At 53.9% G+C, this 16,673-nt stretch overlaps 1 protein-coding gene across 1 annotated transcript in view; it reads left to right on the forward strand.

Annotated features, from left to right (window-relative positions):
- DLGAP2 (DLG associated protein 2) overlaps positions 1 to 16,673 on the forward strand; it is a 629,281-nt gene that overhangs the window by 599,248 nt on the left and 13,360 nt on the right. The window contains exons 11-14 of the mRNA XM_061134978.1: positions 4,560 to 4,909; positions 5,686 to 5,727; positions 11,958 to 12,043; positions 13,731 to 14,146. Coding sequence (XP_060990961.1) covers positions 4,560 to 4,909; positions 5,686 to 5,727; positions 11,958 to 12,043; positions 13,731 to 14,146 — 894 coding nt within the window. The remainder of the gene's footprint in view (positions 1 to 4,559; positions 4,910 to 5,685; positions 5,728 to 11,957; positions 12,044 to 13,730; positions 14,147 to 16,673) is intronic.

The following is a 16,673-nucleotide window of genomic DNA, read 5'->3' on the forward strand; positions in this document are numbered from 1 at the left end:
TCCTCACGGGTGCAGCCGGGACTCTCCTTGGCCCCTGGTGGCTAAATGCCACTGCAGATGTCCTCAGGGCAGCCCCGTGTTCTAGGGGGACATCACATCCACTCTGGCCCTAAGAGCAGCCTCGGGGGCCCCCCCGACACAGTGTGGAAACAGCATGAACGCTTCCTTTCGTCGCTGTGCTGCCCCTCCCAGCTTGAGTATAGACTGTTCTCTGCTACCCTGGAGACAGACTTCTTGTTGTTCAGTCACTAAGTCCTATCTGACTCTTCGTGACCCCATGGACCGCAGCACTCCAGGCTTCCCTGTCCTTCACCATCTCCTGGAGCTTACTCAAACTCATGTCCATTAAGTCAGTGATACCATCCAACTGTCTCATCCTCTGTCATCCCCTTCTCCTCCTGCCCTCAATCTTTCCCATCATCAGGGTGTTTTCTAATGAGTTGACTCTTCACATTATGGGGCCAAAGTATTGGAGCTTCAGCTTCAGCACCAGTCCTGCCAAGGAGCCCCCTTTTAATTAATTTGTTAGGAAAATGTGTTGTCCCACTACATTTTTACAAAGAAATAAGTGTATAAATTCACATTATCACCCTGTGGCAAACGCATTCTAAGTTGAGAAGATGTGATAGTGGATTTTCCTGTGACCGTGGAGATAAACTGCAACACTGAAAATAAGGCATCCAGACAGGAAGGCAGTTTGGTAGCTTTGTTAGATTTCCAGTCTCAGTTGTACTGGGTGCATTTAGTCAGATTCATCCTTTTTAGCAGGTGAAGGGAGTCCCGTGAGGTTGAGCGGGACGCGGAGGTGAGCTGTGCTGGACGTGGGCTCTGTCGCGTGGAGGGCCTCGGCCCGGCTTCCTGGCGTGTTTGCCGTGCGACAGCGTGACAGTCCTCCCGCACGTGTCCTCGCTCCTGGGGAGGTGCACGCGGCCGGGAAGCCCACACGGCTGCGTTTCTGCTGCTGCTGTGCGCTCACCTCCACGCTGTGAACATAAACACAACTGCGACAGCAAGGCGTCACTTTGAAACCTGTGCTCCTGGCTTTCTCAGTCACCTGCACGGCCACCGCCAGGCGCCGGGAGGCAGGGGGCATTTCTTCAGAATCAGTGTTGCTGCTTAAGAGAAGCAATGAGGACCACCACCACCCTCCACTGTAGGATGAGGTCTGGGCGCTCAGCCACGGCCATGGCACAGAGCCGGGGTACAGGGGACCACCTGCTCTTGGCGGGGTCTGCAGACACGGTGTCGAAGGATGAAGACCTTCCTTCATAAATGAGCTCTGCTCCCTGCGTTCCCATGAAGACGCTGCCAGCTCCCAGTGTTTCACGTGAAAAGCTGCCAGTAAGCTTGCTTCTCGCCCTTCCCCGTCAGTTAGCATGTAGATACTGTGCTGATTGATTCCCTTGTCATAGCGATGTTGTGAGCAGTGGAGAAAAGGTCACTGAGAAGCAACACGTGATGTGGGAGAGGTGTGGGGGAGCAGTGAACACACTCTGGACAGCCAGCCGTGTGCCGGGTCAGGAAGGCGGGCCTCAGCCTGACCCCACATAGGGAAGGACGAGCCGTTATGGAAAGACCTGGCCACCCGTGTCCCTTCCCGTCACAGGGGAGCAGGTGGGCCCCACCAGAAACATGAGGTGGTGGCCTCACTTGGGTTTATTTCTGAGCTGGTCATCTGTGTGGTGGGGACTTCCTGAGCCCAGACAACATCCAGCAGCACCCCTGCCTCTCCCCTTCCCCATTGTAACCACCAGGAGTGTCCCCAGACGTCGCCAAGGTCCCCTGGGAGAGAGGGGTGCAGGTTCTCTGGGCTGAGCACCGCTGGCTGATGCTGCAGAGGGTCTGAGATTCCCCAGATGGGGGTGGGGGGGCAGGGACTTGTCCAGGGTCCCCATGGTCCCCGAGAGGGTACAGCCAGCCAGCTTTCCCCAGGCAAGCAGCAGTCTGGGGGCAGAACAGTGCGAGACCCCACCCCTGCCCGCTGTCCCCTGCACCAGCTCTGCTCAGCTGATCCATGAGACACAGGACATCCCTGGTTCCCGAAACCCCAGCCCCCCCAGTGCTGCTGAGTCAGCGAGTCAGGACCCGGCTGAAGGGAGCTGGCACTCTTGTCCCCAGGGCCAGCAGGGCATTCGTGACCCCTCCTGCGTCTCAGAGCCTAACTCTCCCCAAAGGGTCCTGACGATGTCCAGCCTCAGCTCGCGGTACCCAGACCCTCCATCACTCCAGATCCCAGGGTCTCTTCTCCACCACCAGCAATCGCAGTGAAGCCTGAGCTGCTGTCTTATCTTACTGAGAAGCCCAGATACATTCATAGATTTTTTTTCTCTGTGGCCAGAAACAACCTTCTTGAAGAAGGTGGGTTTGCTGTGCTTTTTGCATTTTCCTTCTTCTGGAACAGTCCCTCTGTTCTGCAGTGACTAGCCCAGGGAGGGGCTTCCCGGATGGGTCAACGGTAAAGAACCCAGGTTCAATCCCTGGGTCGGGAAGATCCCCTGGAGGAGGGGATCCCCACTCCAGTATTCCTGCCTGAGAATCCCATGGACAGAGGGGCCCAGCCTGACTCCTAGGAGCTTGTATCCTCAGTGACCTTGGCCCCATGGTGATGATGCTGGGGTTTCAGCAAGCTCACTAAGTCCTGGGTTTGCTCCAAGGGGGCTTGCAGGGGCACGACTGTAGGTGGGTGTGGGGGGGTTGAGGGGCTGTGGTGAACCGTCTAGAGGTCTCTGAAGCTTTGTGAGCTCCACGGGAACAGGACTGACCGCGGGGCCTGCGCAAGAGTTACCACAGGGCTGGAGGGGACGCACCACAGTTGACCAGGTGGACGGAGGTCTTCTTAACCCGATGTTAGCCACTTGAGCACCACGGGTGGACAGGCCTGGTGAGGAGAGTGAATGTGCCTTTAAGAAGCAGCTGCAGGCAGAAGAGCCCTGCCCTGTGAGGTGAGGAGCCCCCCACCTCGGTGCAGAGGCCCTCCTGCTGCTGGCGACACACCCTCTGGGCAGAAGCTTCACACTCACTTCACTCTCAGCTAGTTGTCAGTGCTGGAGGTCAGAAGCTTGGGAACGCTTTCTCAAACATCAGAATCTCCCAGAATAAAAACCTGGAATGAAGTCAGTTTTCAATGATTTTCCTTTTGGGGCTGATGAGCATTAGGGGGCAAGTCTTTAAAAAGACTTATTTTAGAGGTTTCTCTGTTGTAGACACTGTTCAGAGTCCATTTTTCTAATAGCCTTCTTCCTACCTTTGTTCTCTACCCAAAGTGCCTCTTTCCCATTCGCCCTTTTGAAAATGTGTGCATTTTATAAATTTTCATGTGCAGTTTTTATGCCTTTAAACTCAGATCCTCCTGACGTGATAAACTCACTCTGTTTTATTTGTTGATGTCCATCTGGGTGACACTTGATGCTTTATTTCTTCAGCGGATCCACTCACACAGATTTAAAAGTCACTGGCGGGGCAGCTGCGGCTTGGGAGTGCTGGCTGGAGTCCCCACAGGTGGGAGAGGAGTTGGCCGTCTCCGCGGGCTGCAGAGCACTGACTCCTGGCCCGGGTCTGCAGGCCCTTAAAGCAGAGCTGCCCCGTCTGCCCCCGGGGAGGGGGCCGCCCCCTGGGCCACCCGCCGGCGTGTCTGGTCCCCGAGCCAACTGCCCTTGCTCACCTGCCGCCGGCATGGGTGCTGAGTTTGCTGATGATGAGGCTCCCCCCACGGGTTCCAGCCAGTTCTTCCTTCCAGGGGAAGCAGCACAGCCGGCCTCGGTGGGAAGTCCACTCCCATCAGAGCAGCTGAGAGGTTTTCTTGCCGTGAGAATCGGGACCACCCGGGCCCAGCACATACAGCTGGTGAGTCTGGACGCCTCCTAAGGGGCGTTCAGTACCATTTCAGGTCCAGTTGCGCTTGTTCCCTTCAGTGGATTTCCAGCCCGTGGCCTGTGTGGAGCTGCGGCGGGGGCACAGGGCACAGGGGTGAACAGGGTGGACGTGGAGACCTGGCTCCCTTCTCCGCCAGCCCCACGGTTTATACCCAGCGAGCCTGTGCTCGCAGGGAGCAGCCAGCCTGCCGACCTGTGTGTCTTCTCTGTGATGAAAATAATGCCTGTTCACCATAAGCGTTTGTGGAGCGCACAGAGAGCCTTCCGCCACGCTGTCGCTGATGATGGTCGTCGTTAGAGTGTGCTTCTAACCTCTCTTCCTTCCCAGGATTTCGGTGCAAACACAGTCCATCTTGGCCTGGAGAGAACCGCGCAGGCCTTGCGGTTCTAGCTCCAAGTATAGAACGAGCCCCTCTCCTGGTGCCTGACCTGCGTGAGGACGGTGGGCTGCCCTCTGTCCTGCTGAGTCAGAAGTCACCTATTCTGCCTGATCTGGGGGTGTTTTCATAACTTTTCACTATTAAACACACGTCTGCTTAGACGGTCTCTGAGCACAAAGCTTCCCCCACACTCTGCGTCCTCTCAGGCTGGACGCCAGGGGAGCTGTGCCTGACGGCTGGCGGGTGCTGGGTGGGAGAGCAGGCTCGGCAGGCGGCACCCCGCTGACCGGCTGTGTCCCCCTCACAGGCGTCTCCTACGCCAGCTACAAGAAGACGCCACCGCCCGTGCCCCCCCGCACCACCTCCAAGCCCTTGATCTCAGTGACGGCGCAGAGCAGCACGGAGTCCACGCAGGATGCCTACCAGGACAGCCGCGCCCAGAGGGTGGCCGCCTGGCCCCCGGACGGCCGCAGCCTCTACAACTCCACGGACAGTCTGGACAGCACCAAGGCCATGAGCTTGGCCCTGGAGACGGCCGCGGCCCAGCGCCACGCCTCCGAGGGCCAGGGAGGCGCCACGCGGACCGGCGACAAGGCCATCCTGGCGTCCAAGGCCGAGGAGTTCCTCAAGAGCCAGCGCTCCTCCATTGGGGTCCAGGTACCTACCCGCGTGCACGCCCTCCCCCCAGTGACATGGACCGGGTCCTCACGGGGACCCTGCAGGCACCCAGAGTCTCTGAGCCCCAGCTTTCGGGAGAAGCCAGTGCCAGGTGCAGCGGGCAGAGGACCCCCAGGCATTTCCGGGGGCAGCCGGCAGCATGGAGAGTGTGGAGATAGGTTATTCTGATGCATAAAAAGGAGGGTTTGGGGTTGAAACCTGATCTTTCTAAAGCTTTTTAGTCTTTTGGGCTTTGGGACTAAAAGTGAAGGACCAGAAGGCTTTTTGCAGGAAACAGGAGCACATCTGCTCAGGGGTCCCAAAAGTCCCCACGCCAACCCCTGGATACCCACGGATTATTCTCATTGTCTTCTGATCACCGAGAGCCAAAACAGCTGCCCCTGCACCGACACCCACCACCAAGTCCACTCGATTTCCAGGAGGGGAGGGACACAGCACCACCCAGCTCCCGCTCAGGAGTGGGGCCCAGGACTGGTCTCTTGGGGACCGCCTGGCTGGTGGCCCCAAGCCCAGGCAGGGTCAGCAGCCAGGCAGGTCCTCGGCAAGTCCGGATACCTCCGTCAGCCTGAGTCCTGTGGGGCACTTTAAAAACCCTAGGCCTCCCTTGCGCCATGGAGGAGGGCCCACGCATCAGCAGGCATGAGGGGGAGCCTTGTCTCGGGCGTTGTGGGGCCGGGGGCGGCAGGCTGCGAGCTGACCGCTTGGCGGGTCCCCTGAACCCGGTCTCCACACTGTGGCTTCGTTGTTTTGTTTAGGATTCTGAATTCCCAGAGCATCAGCCATACCCAAGGTCAGATGTAAGTACCAAAATACGCCCCCGAGCCAAGTACGCATGAATTTTATTTCCTCCCTTTCCGGTTATTCATCCTCCACTCTCGTCGCCTCTCTGTCCTCCTCTATATGCCAGGCTCTATGCTAGGTGCTCCCGTTGTCGCGGGGACCCTTGCATCCCCGGAGACGCAGTCAGCCCCCTCCTGAGGACACAGCTGGGGCTCTGAGCGCCAGTGACCCCCGCAGCCACAGCCGTCTGGGCCGAGGTGCTGGCCCGGGTGCCTGCTGCCCTCAGGGTCTCTGCCTTTACAGTCACATCTGCCGAGGAGACCTGTGAGGCCCCCAGGATAAGAAGGTCACCTCCCTGGGCGCCTGTGACCCTGGTTTCCCACCTGCCACCTTCCACAGGCTTCCTCTGGGCTGCCCGCTGAGCCGCAAACAGGGCTGGAGGGTCAGGTTCCCACTTCTCTGAAAACAGTGGGAACATTCCAGGCAACCAGATGCTTTCAGATAGTCCCAGAAGCCCACAAACCTGCCTTATCCCCCTCCCGCCTCCAGTCACCCCCAGGAGCCGCTGACACCCTGCCGACCCCACGCCCCTTCTGCTTCCAGCTGCGGAGCTTCACCCCACGGCCCCCCTCCCACAAGCCCCTGCAGACCCCCAGCTGCGTGTCGCGGGCGGGGGGGCGCACCTGCCCCTCTCGGTACCCAGCGCCTAGCACAGCGCCTGGCACATAGCAAGCTCCTGGTCAGTGTCGGTGGGCGAGCGTGGGCGAGTGTGGGCGAGCGTGTGAGTGCAGGGGCTCGCTGTCCTCCCGGCGGCAAAACAGTCACAGGATGACTGAGCGTGTCAGCTCGGGTGGCCCAGTGGGGTGAGCTGGAAGCCAAAGAAAACGTTACCCAAGGAACTCGAGCGACAGAGGAGGGGGGCGCCATCCGGGAGCAGCGGGAGGTCGAGCTGATGGAAGGACCACTGCACACGCCTAGAGAGCTCCCGGGAAGTGCTGGAGGATGTCGAGGGCTCAGGGCTCAGAGCAGAGCGGTGCAGAGGGCGTGGCCGGGGGCCGGCTTGGGGACCTGCGTGGATGCACCGAGTCTGCACCCAGCTCCCTGGGCTCCCCCCGTCCTCACGGGAGCCCCACCTGCCCACAGGGGCCACATCCAGCCTGGAACGGGGAACCCGAGGCTGGGGGCCAGTGATGGGAGGGGGGACCCCAGCGCACAGAAGGGGATGACTTGAAGGGCATGCCTTGCCCCCCACGAGCCTGCTCTGGCTCACCCACGACACCACGTGGAGGACAGCTGACCCTGCCCGTCACCCTGTCCTCAGCCTGCAGGGAGGGCGGCGGGTGTCCCAGTGTCCGTCTGGCACTGCAGGGACAGTTCCCGCTGGGCCGCCGCCCAACCTCCCAGGACACAGCGTCCGGGATCCCTTTCATTTTACAAACACCGTTCTTCCCACCGAGCAGGGGCCCCTCCTGCCTGCACCTTCCCTGGAGCCCAGGCCCGGGACAGGGGCTGATGTGTGGGGTCCTCAGCTGAGCCCACAGTGTCCTGCCCCAGACCCTGCAGGTCGGGCTGCACCCGGGCCCCCTGGGGACCTGCCCTCTCACCTGGACACTACATCTGGCCCTCCCTCATTTCCTCACAGTGACGGTGACACCAAACGATTTTCTTTGTGTTCACTTTGTTTTTATCTGTGATTTGTCTGTTGTTGCAGGGTTTCTACATTTGTTTTGTGTGTGTGTGTGTGTTCCCAGGTCCTGTAATGTGGTCTGATGTCCAGGGGTCCTTCCATCCTGTCTGCCTCAGTCATCCCATCTCTAAAATGGGAATGATGCCCACTCTGTGATGTCATAGGTGGTCACTGGGTTTAAATGTCCTCCCCGAGGCTACACCCAGGAGTCCTGGGCAGGTTACATCCCCCCGAGCCCTCCATCTTCCTGCCTGCTTCTGCTGGGGCTTCCTGCATCTCACAGGGCAGGGGAGGCAGTTCACCTCTAACTATTAGACTCATAGTAGGTCACCAAGAAAAATGTGGGGACTCCATGTGGGAGCAACTCACCCACTTTGCTGTAAGGGCTTTGAAGGCAGAGTCTAAGATGAGCTTCTTTAGAGCAAAAACCCGAGATCAGAGCTCAGCCAACATTCTGCTAACAGCCTCCTGCTTTCTGGTCCCTCCAGCTGTGGGTGATCAGCCATGACTTTCTGAAAATCTGGGCCATACACATGTGCACCCACATGTCACACATGTGCTGCACACATGCACACTCTCACATGTGCATCCTCATGTACACACACGAGCATGCACACACATGCACCCCACATGTGTATTCACATGTACATGTGTGTGCTCACATGCATACATACTCATGCACATGTGAGCATGCACACACAGAGGTGTGTGCTTACATGTACACATGTGCGCTCACACATGTGCACTCATGTACACACATGTGTGTGCACATGCATGCCCACAGAAGTGAGCTCATGCATATGCATGTGCACTCACGTGTTCACCCCATATACACACATGTGCGTGCACATACATGCACGTGCCACAGATGTGCACTCACATGTACAGATATACACGCTCTCGCATTTGCACCTTATGTACATGCATGTGCATGTACACACATGTGCATGCACACACATGCATGCCCACAGATGTGCACTCAGGTGTACCCATGTGCACACTTCCATGTTTGCACTCTCATGTACACACATATGCATGCACACAAATGCACGACCACAGGTGTGCACTCACATGTGCACACTCACACACATGCACTCTCGTGCACCCTTCCCCCGCTCTTCATGGCCCATGGCTCAGTGTCAACCCCTCTGTCATGGCCCAGGGACAAGAGGCGGGTGCTCCAGGAGCCCAGCGCCCACCACTCACATGGCAACAGGGAGGATCCGTCCCCATCCACCAGCAGGCACCTCCAATCAGCACTTGCTTCAGAGAGGTCACTCACATACGCAGGTTCTGCGGACTTCATCTTTCTTCTCCATGCCCAGTACACCCTTGCTGTTATTGTTTAGTTGCTTAGTTGTGTCCGACTCTTGGCGACCCCATGGACTGTAACTCACCTTGCTTCTCTGTCCATGGGATTCTCCAGACAAGAATACTGGAGTAGGTTGCCATTTCCTTCTCCAGGGGATTTTCCCCACCCAGGGATCAAACCCAGGTCTCCTGCTTGGCAGGAGAATTCTTTACCACTGATCCAGGGAAGCCCCTAAAACACCATGGCTCTTGTAAAAATGAATATGTACATATATTTCTCAAAACTGTTATAATCCTTTTACACTTCTCATCAGAATTTTCTCTTTGGAAAAAATTCCTTTTATTTCCTTCCCACTGTGCAAAATAATATTTCCTTTTCTTTGTCCTAAATTTGATTTTCCCCATCCTCATAAAGCTCTCCCAAGATTTCTGAAATTGATAAATATTTAGCTCGTCCTGGCTTTATGCAAGTTGACCACATCCCCCTCCACCTTTACCTTCTGAAAAATGGAGACCCTTTTTTTGTTAGAATGGTTTCATATGGCAACCACTGTAGTATCTATGAAATTCATTATATATTACTTGAACTTAATATATCATTACTATATCTGTGGATCTTAAAAGTGGAGGTGAGAGAGGGAGCGTTAGATTTGCTTTGGAGAACCTACCTGAACCTGGCCTCACACAGTTTCACACTCATTAACCCCGTGTTTGCTGATCCCTCACTGTTGAAATTAGGAAGAGAAGAGCCATAGAATCTGAGACTGACCTAAGTGCCACATGGCCAGCAAGTGGCAGAATTTGACTCCAAAAGCTGTATTTTTCTCATTCACTGAAAATAAGAGAGCTATAAGAGAGAAGCTGTGCACACCAGAGAAAAGAAGATGAATTATTTTGTGACATTTTGGTTGGTTTGGTCACTTTACGGTCAGTTTCTCTCTGTGCGGATGTGTGTGCTCTACGTGTGAACACGCGTCTCGGGATTGGATCGTTCACGCCACCTGCCGATGCACGCTCCTGGCTCTGTGTTGTGGCGTCAGCATCGTCGTGGCTTCATCCATCATAACCGCACAGGTGTCTGTGTCGTGAGCAGCCTGAAGTTGCTCAATGTTGCCAGTATCCTGTCCTCCTGTTTCCCCCACTTTCACTTTTTAATATGTTAGAATTCAAGGAAACTTCTTTAGACTAGATTCCTAGGACTGGAAGTAATGAGGCAAATGTTCTCAACATTTTTATGATAAAAATTAGTGCTCTTTCCATACAAATGTCTCCCTGAAACTATACGAATGAAGTAATTTCACCCATATTGTGTATCTCTCAAATACAGCAATATCTACCAGAATGGCTGTGAATATATTCACAAAATTATATACGTGCACAGACATACATCTACAACGGCATTATTTAAAGTGGCAGAAAACTAGTTATATCTAATTAAATCAGGTTATAGTCATAGAATGGAACAGAAGCTAGAACACAGGCAGCTCATATTGCACTGACATGGGTAACATTTTTAACATATTAACTTATTGCAATCTTTCTGTGTAAAACAATAGTAAACACAGTGTCCACATCCAGCAAGGTAACATTTATGTCAGCCATGACCCACTTGAAACTAGAAAGACGTGGTGATCACCAGCAGGTTAGGAATTTTACTCAAGCACATTTCCTCCTGTGCGTGGGTGCTAAGTCGCTCAGTCGTGCCCGACTCTTTGCGACCCCATGGACTGTAGCCTGCCAGGCTCCTCTGTCCATGGGATTCTTCAGGCAAGAATGCTGGAGTGGGTTGCCATGCCATCCTCCAGAGGATCTTCCTCACCTAGAGACTGAACCTGCGTCTCCTGAGGCTCCTGCCTTGCAGGTGGCTTCTTGACCGCTGCACTACCGCTGTCCCAGGCTCTACAGGGCCACCCCCCCACCCCGCCCCATCCCAGGAGCTGCAGGGTCTCCACGGGCCGTGCTGATTCTGGCCACAGCGGATGCTGAGCATGCCTCTGCCCCCTACAAGCTGTGCACCCCTGGGCAAGTTAGTCACCTTCTCTGATTCCTCAAGTGTTCCATGTGGCTGGACCCAGGGTATCATGTGCACCAGCTGTGGTAACACTTGCCTGCTCTTAGCTCAGCGCCTGGCGCGGGATCAGCTGAAAGCAAACACCAGCTCTTAGCAGCACAACTGCGCTTCACCACAAACCGCGTCAGCCCCCGGCGACCAAGACTTAGCCAGCCACGACTGCCCAGGGCACCTCTGCTCATCACAAGCAGGAGACGGTGTCACGGTTGCTCGTCTCACGGTTTGTGTGTTGCTCTTGCAACGGTCACTAATGTTTTTAAGAAAAGATGTGTTTGACAGTTTAGTTTTGACATTTGTGGACTGGAGTCAAAACACCTTTTGAGACAGTAGGTACTATTTCTTGCAAAAAAAAAGAAAAGGGACCGTATAGAAGCTGGGATAGCATTCAGTTAAACTAATCTTTGGTTGTTTAGTCATATATTTACTCAAGGTCGTATATTTACTCTTCTGGGGCAGACTTTTCTACTGAGAGTTTGGGAGAGGGAGGTTGTTTGCTTTTGGAGTTTTGGTTATTTTTTTAGGAACTATACGCTACTAGAGTTCTCTCATGAGTTAATGTTGCACCACAAATGCTTCCTTGGGCTCGGGGAGACTTCTCGGCAAATGCAGCCACCGTAAGGACTGTGTGTGGAGTGCACGCTTTCTGTTCTGTTGTGGCATTGCCCTGCCCGGGCACATCCTGTGAGCAGACAGTGCTGTTTCGAGGCGGGTGGAGGGGTTGCCCGGGGCTGGTAAAGCTTCAGTTCTTCCGTATGCCATGTATGTGGATGCCGTCATCACCACCGTCCTATTCAACAGCCCGTGTGTTGTGTTAGCTCTATCTGGTTCATGCTGTACCTGCAGGATGTAACAAGAGCTTTTAAGTCCTCTCATAATGCAATCCAACACAGCCTGTTTTTCGCCCAAGCTAAGCAAAGCAATTTTATTTGCATACATTTAGAAGGTGGAGGCTCAGCGTTGAGTTAGGGGGTCATGCACAATTTGATGAAACACGGTAGCAACATAATTACACCAGCACGAGTGCATTTCCCTCCCGTTGTTGTTTTCCTGGGTCAAGTGCATCTCTGCATTAATTACACAAATGCGTAATTAATTATGGCAGATGAACACACAGACAAATAGTCCCTGGTCCAGGTCCCTGTCTTGGTTGTAAAATAAAATGTTCTCTGTTGCACTAGGTGGAGACAGCTACAGACTCCGACACGGAGAGCCGGGGGCTGCGGGAGTACCACTCGGTGGGCGTCCAGGTGGAAGATGAGAAACGGTAACCACTTCAGACTTCCGGGGCCTCTGAGCAGGGCTACGGGTTAGAAACGTGATGGCGAGTGTCTGGACAGCACAGGCCATCAACGGTTCATGCTGCTTGTGGAGACAGGGTCATATATCCCTAACCCTAACTCAGTGGATATCATTCGGGTATGAATTAGCATCCTTCTGAGCTTTGTTTCTGCTAGCGGCTGGGGACTCATTTTTTTCTAAAGTAACTTACCACCTGTGAAAGCAGAGGGGCTGGCAGCTCTGAACACCAGAGTCCTTCACCCAAAGGGGAAAAGGATGAGCATAAAGCCAGTGCAGGTTTTCCCGCCTTAGGATGTTAACAGTACAGCCACAGAGAGAGGGAGAGTGAAAGAAGATTGAAGAATCCTTAGGATGGTGACGCTTCAAAAGAAGCCTTCACGCTACCCAGCACAGAGAAGTCCATGATAAGAGTGTTGTTTTTGTAATGAGGACAGGGTGATTATTCTATTTTATATTTAAAATAGCATATCTTGTAAGTTTCATAAAGACAGATTTGATGGGCATATCACATCGTGAGTGCCAGGCAGCGTCTGGTTGTTGAAACCCTGGTGAGTCACTCACAGTGAAGGTTTTAGACCAACCTGCAAAGATGTGGACTGCCAAGGAATCGAGAGCACAAACTGATGGCTTCCCCAGGATGGGGGCCTCTCAGAAACCGTGTCTTCTGCCCCAGGACCTGGGCTCGCGGCCCCCCGTCCCCGCTGGTGGCTCCTTCTCAGCGCCTTGCCTCCAGCGAAGGCACATCCATTAGCCAGCTGCACACACAGCTGCCTGCCATCTGCGGGTCCAGCTGGTGAGGAGCCAACTTATGTAGCTTGGCAGAGTTTAGGTGTGCAGACACACATGCACACACACACACACATGTACACATGCACACATAGACACACACTCACACAGGCATACACATGCATGCACACAGAGAGACACGCATGCACACAGACACACATGCACATGCATGCACATGCATGCACACACACACACACACACACATAGTTCTCACCAGCAAAATCTGGGCTCCAGTTATAAGTTCGTTCTTGCCAGTCCTTTCAGTAACTGGCTATGAGGAATGAGTGACATTTAAATACATACAATGAAAATGTTTTTTAAACACCTGCTGAAGTCAGAATTTGGATTCATTATTTTGCATAAAAGACATAACCAGATGATACTGCATTATTCAGAGAGAAGAAACTCATGTCCTGAAATATGATATGAATAGCCACCAGAACTCAACAAGACACAGATGTTATTACTTAAAAGAATTATGTACTTGAAAGAAGCAGTGGGGCTTCATTTTACATACACACAACACACAGAAATGTGTAAGCCTGTCACGTATTTCTGAAAGGCAGGTAACCACCCCAAGGCAGTGGTTTCGGGAATAGATTAAGCCACCTGTGGTAAACTTAAGTCTTCAGTGGGCATCACTTAGCCACTGAAGCTTAGGTAAAAGTTAGAGTTTCATTCTTTGCAAAGTCAAATAAAGCTCTCACACAGATGAAACACCAGTGTGCTGATAACAAAGATGAAAACACTTGTCTCTGCCACGAGGCTGGCGTGTGGCCCAGCCTGCTCGGATGTGTAAGCTTGGCTCTGCGGCTCAGGGTCATCTCCGACAAGCTCCCGTCTGTCTCCCCCCCAACCCCCCGCAGACACGGACGCTTCAAGCGCTCCAACAGCGTGACGGCTGGGGTGCAGGCGGACCTGGAGCTGGAGGGCTTCCCAGGACACGTCGCCACGGAGGACAAGGGCCTGCAGTTCGGGTCCTCCTTCCAGAGGCACTCGGAGCCCAGCACCCCCACGCAGTATGGGGCAGTGCGCACCGTCCGGACCCAGGGGCTCTTCAGTTACCGGGAGGACTACCGGACCCCCGTGGACACTGCCAGCCTGCCCCCTCCCGACCCCTGGCTGGAGCCGGCCCTGGACTCAGTGGACGGCGGGCGCGCGTCCCCGTGCCACAGGGACGGCGCGTGGTTCCTGAAGCTGCTGCACACGGAGACGAAGCGGATGGAAGGCTGGTGCAAGGAGATGGAGAGGGAAGCCGAGGAGAACGACCTCGTGGAGGAAGGTAAGAGGCAGGTCTCTGCTGAGGCCTGAAGACACTCGCCAGGTTTCCATAAAGCAAATGAGCACGTGGAGGATGAAATCCATGAGGACAGTCCCTTTGATCCCTGAGTAAATTAAAGTGCATGGGCTCCCACCATACCCCACCTGAGCCAAGACGCAAGCAAATGAACAGAAAAGCAGTGGCTGAGATATTGACGGGCATCCCTCTGTTCCATGCTGTGTGATGGATAGCAGGATGGCTCAGGCCCGCAGGGGTCTCCGGACTGCAGGTTATCTCAGGGTCCATGTGCTGGTTCTCTGAATTTTGGCAATGATGATGGGCAACAATTCAACTGTTTTCTAGACTCGTGACTGTTCCGTGTTAAAAGAAATTGCTTTGGCTTTGTGTCAGAGAAAAGCTGGAGATGGTAAGTGACTGACCTCCTAGCTAGTGATGGAGTGTCTTCTGCTGTTCAGAAAATGCCATGCCTCATCCCTGGCCATTTACTTCACTCTGATTCTCTGAATCCGTCACCCTCATTTGTGGTTCAGAGAGGATCCCTGAGCAATAAAGTACACACTTGGCTTGTGCCTTAGGCCCTGGGAATTAAGAGGTGACACTAAAAGCCCCCAGCACTGGAGCCTTGTCCTGGTAAGCTATGATTTTCTTGTCACTGGGGGTGGTCGGGAAAATCCTGGAAGTAATGCCGTGAACATCCTGTGTATGACTTGATGATCTGCAGTGACCCGGATCAACAGTAAGATCCTGTCACCTAGGCTGTCGTCATCTTATTATCAGCATCTGGAGAACACGTTTCTCCTTCAGCCCGGCAGAGGAAAGGGGGTTTCTGCTGTCCGTCAGCTGCATTTCTCTACACAAGTTTTTTTCACCTTGTTTGCACCTTTGGGATCTTCTCCCGGACTATGTGTCCTGTAAAGCCCCAGCAGGCATTTGCTGAGCACATGGTCTCATAGACTGCAGGTGGAGACACTGATGAGCGTGCAGCACAGACACCGCAGGGACCGCAGAGTGGGTAAGACCAGCACAGAGGCGTTTCTAGTGAGTGAGGAACGTGCACGTGGTAAGAGCGGTGCAGAGCCAGCGCTGTAAACACCCCCAGGTCCGGCAGATGCTGCCAGCAGGACAGTCTGAGAGGTCCTCCTGGTGGCGGGGGAGTCTGGGCGGACCTTGAGGGTGGGGAGACTAGTCAGGCAGGCGAGCGAATATCAGGGCAGGAGCAGGGGCAGAGAGCCAGGCCGGAGACCCTCTAGGAAGGCCCTTCCTCAGACATGGACTCTGCATCTGCCTGGGGAGCTTGGTCCCGACCTCCGGAGCCCCTGGCTCTGTCATGCCTGAGGACAGGCACATGGGCACACGCCCTTCTCAAAGGTGGGGACGGCTTTGCGTTTTCCTGGAGCTCTGCCCGGTCTTAGGCTCCTGGGCAATCACACTTGATACACTGATCGTCCTCCTGGGGTGCCCAGATATGCTGACCATCCTCCGGCGGCGCCCGGACATGCTGAGCGTCTGCTGGCGATGCCCAGCAGAAGCCTCGGTGGCGAGAGTCCGAAGGAGGAAGAGGGAAGGGGGGCAGTCTTCACACACAGGGTGCTTCCACCCCTACTCATGCCTCTGCACAGCAGAGCATGTAAAACCCCGTGTGCCCTGACACTGCCCTCGGCCAGGCAGGGGGCCCCTCCCCCAGACACCAGCTCAGTCACCGTGACTCCACGGGGTCTTCCCGCCACTGTTTCATAACCTCGTGAAATCACATCTCTAGGAGCCTCGGATTCAAAGAGCAGCGAACAGGGCTACCTGATCCTTTCTGTGATTTTCTCAATTTCTTCATTACCCAGCTTTATTTTTTGTGCCAAAGGTGAGAGAATGCTTGCTTTGAATCTCAACTGTATGCTTCGCACATTAACCGAGCGCCGTATTGGTCACGTTTAAGTGATTCCCTAGTAATGGTTAATGGTGAGATAACTTTCCATTCCACTCCTCACTTTAAAAACAGGTACACGGTTCTTGGTTACAGTCCTGTTAAAAAGCGAAGATTAAATTAAATGACCGTTGAACCAAAACCCTGAGCTCCGAATATTGAAATTTCCATTATGTGAGATAACTTTTCTCCCAAGCTATTATTTTATAACCACAGCTCACTGAATTGATCGAACAAATTCAGATTCACTCAGGTCTCTACGGTTAATAAAAATATCATGAGAACTGTTAAATACTGGTATAAGTTAAATCATATTAAAGCAGGTTAATCCATAAACAGATACTCTGCAGGGATTGTAAACCACCACTAGACTAGTGTTTTGCGGTTTTTGTGTTAATTATGTTAAACCAAATGGGTAAGTGGCATAAAGTAAAACCAAAAAAATAAAAATTAAAAAAAAAAGGTATGTTTTCTGAAATGGAAGTTTCCAGAGCCACAAAGATCTTACTCAGCAGGTTTGTAAAAAGATGAATGGCCTGAGGAACTGCGCAGTGGGGTCTTTTGAGAGGTGCTGGGGTGTTCTCTGGCCCCCAAACATCTCTGCCCCAG

Source organism: Dama dama, chromosome 32 (assembly GCF_033118175.1).
Source record: "Dama dama isolate Ldn47 chromosome 32, ASM3311817v1, whole genome shotgun sequence".
Classification (NCBI taxonomy): domain Eukaryota; kingdom Metazoa; phylum Chordata; class Mammalia; order Artiodactyla; family Cervidae; genus Dama; species Dama dama.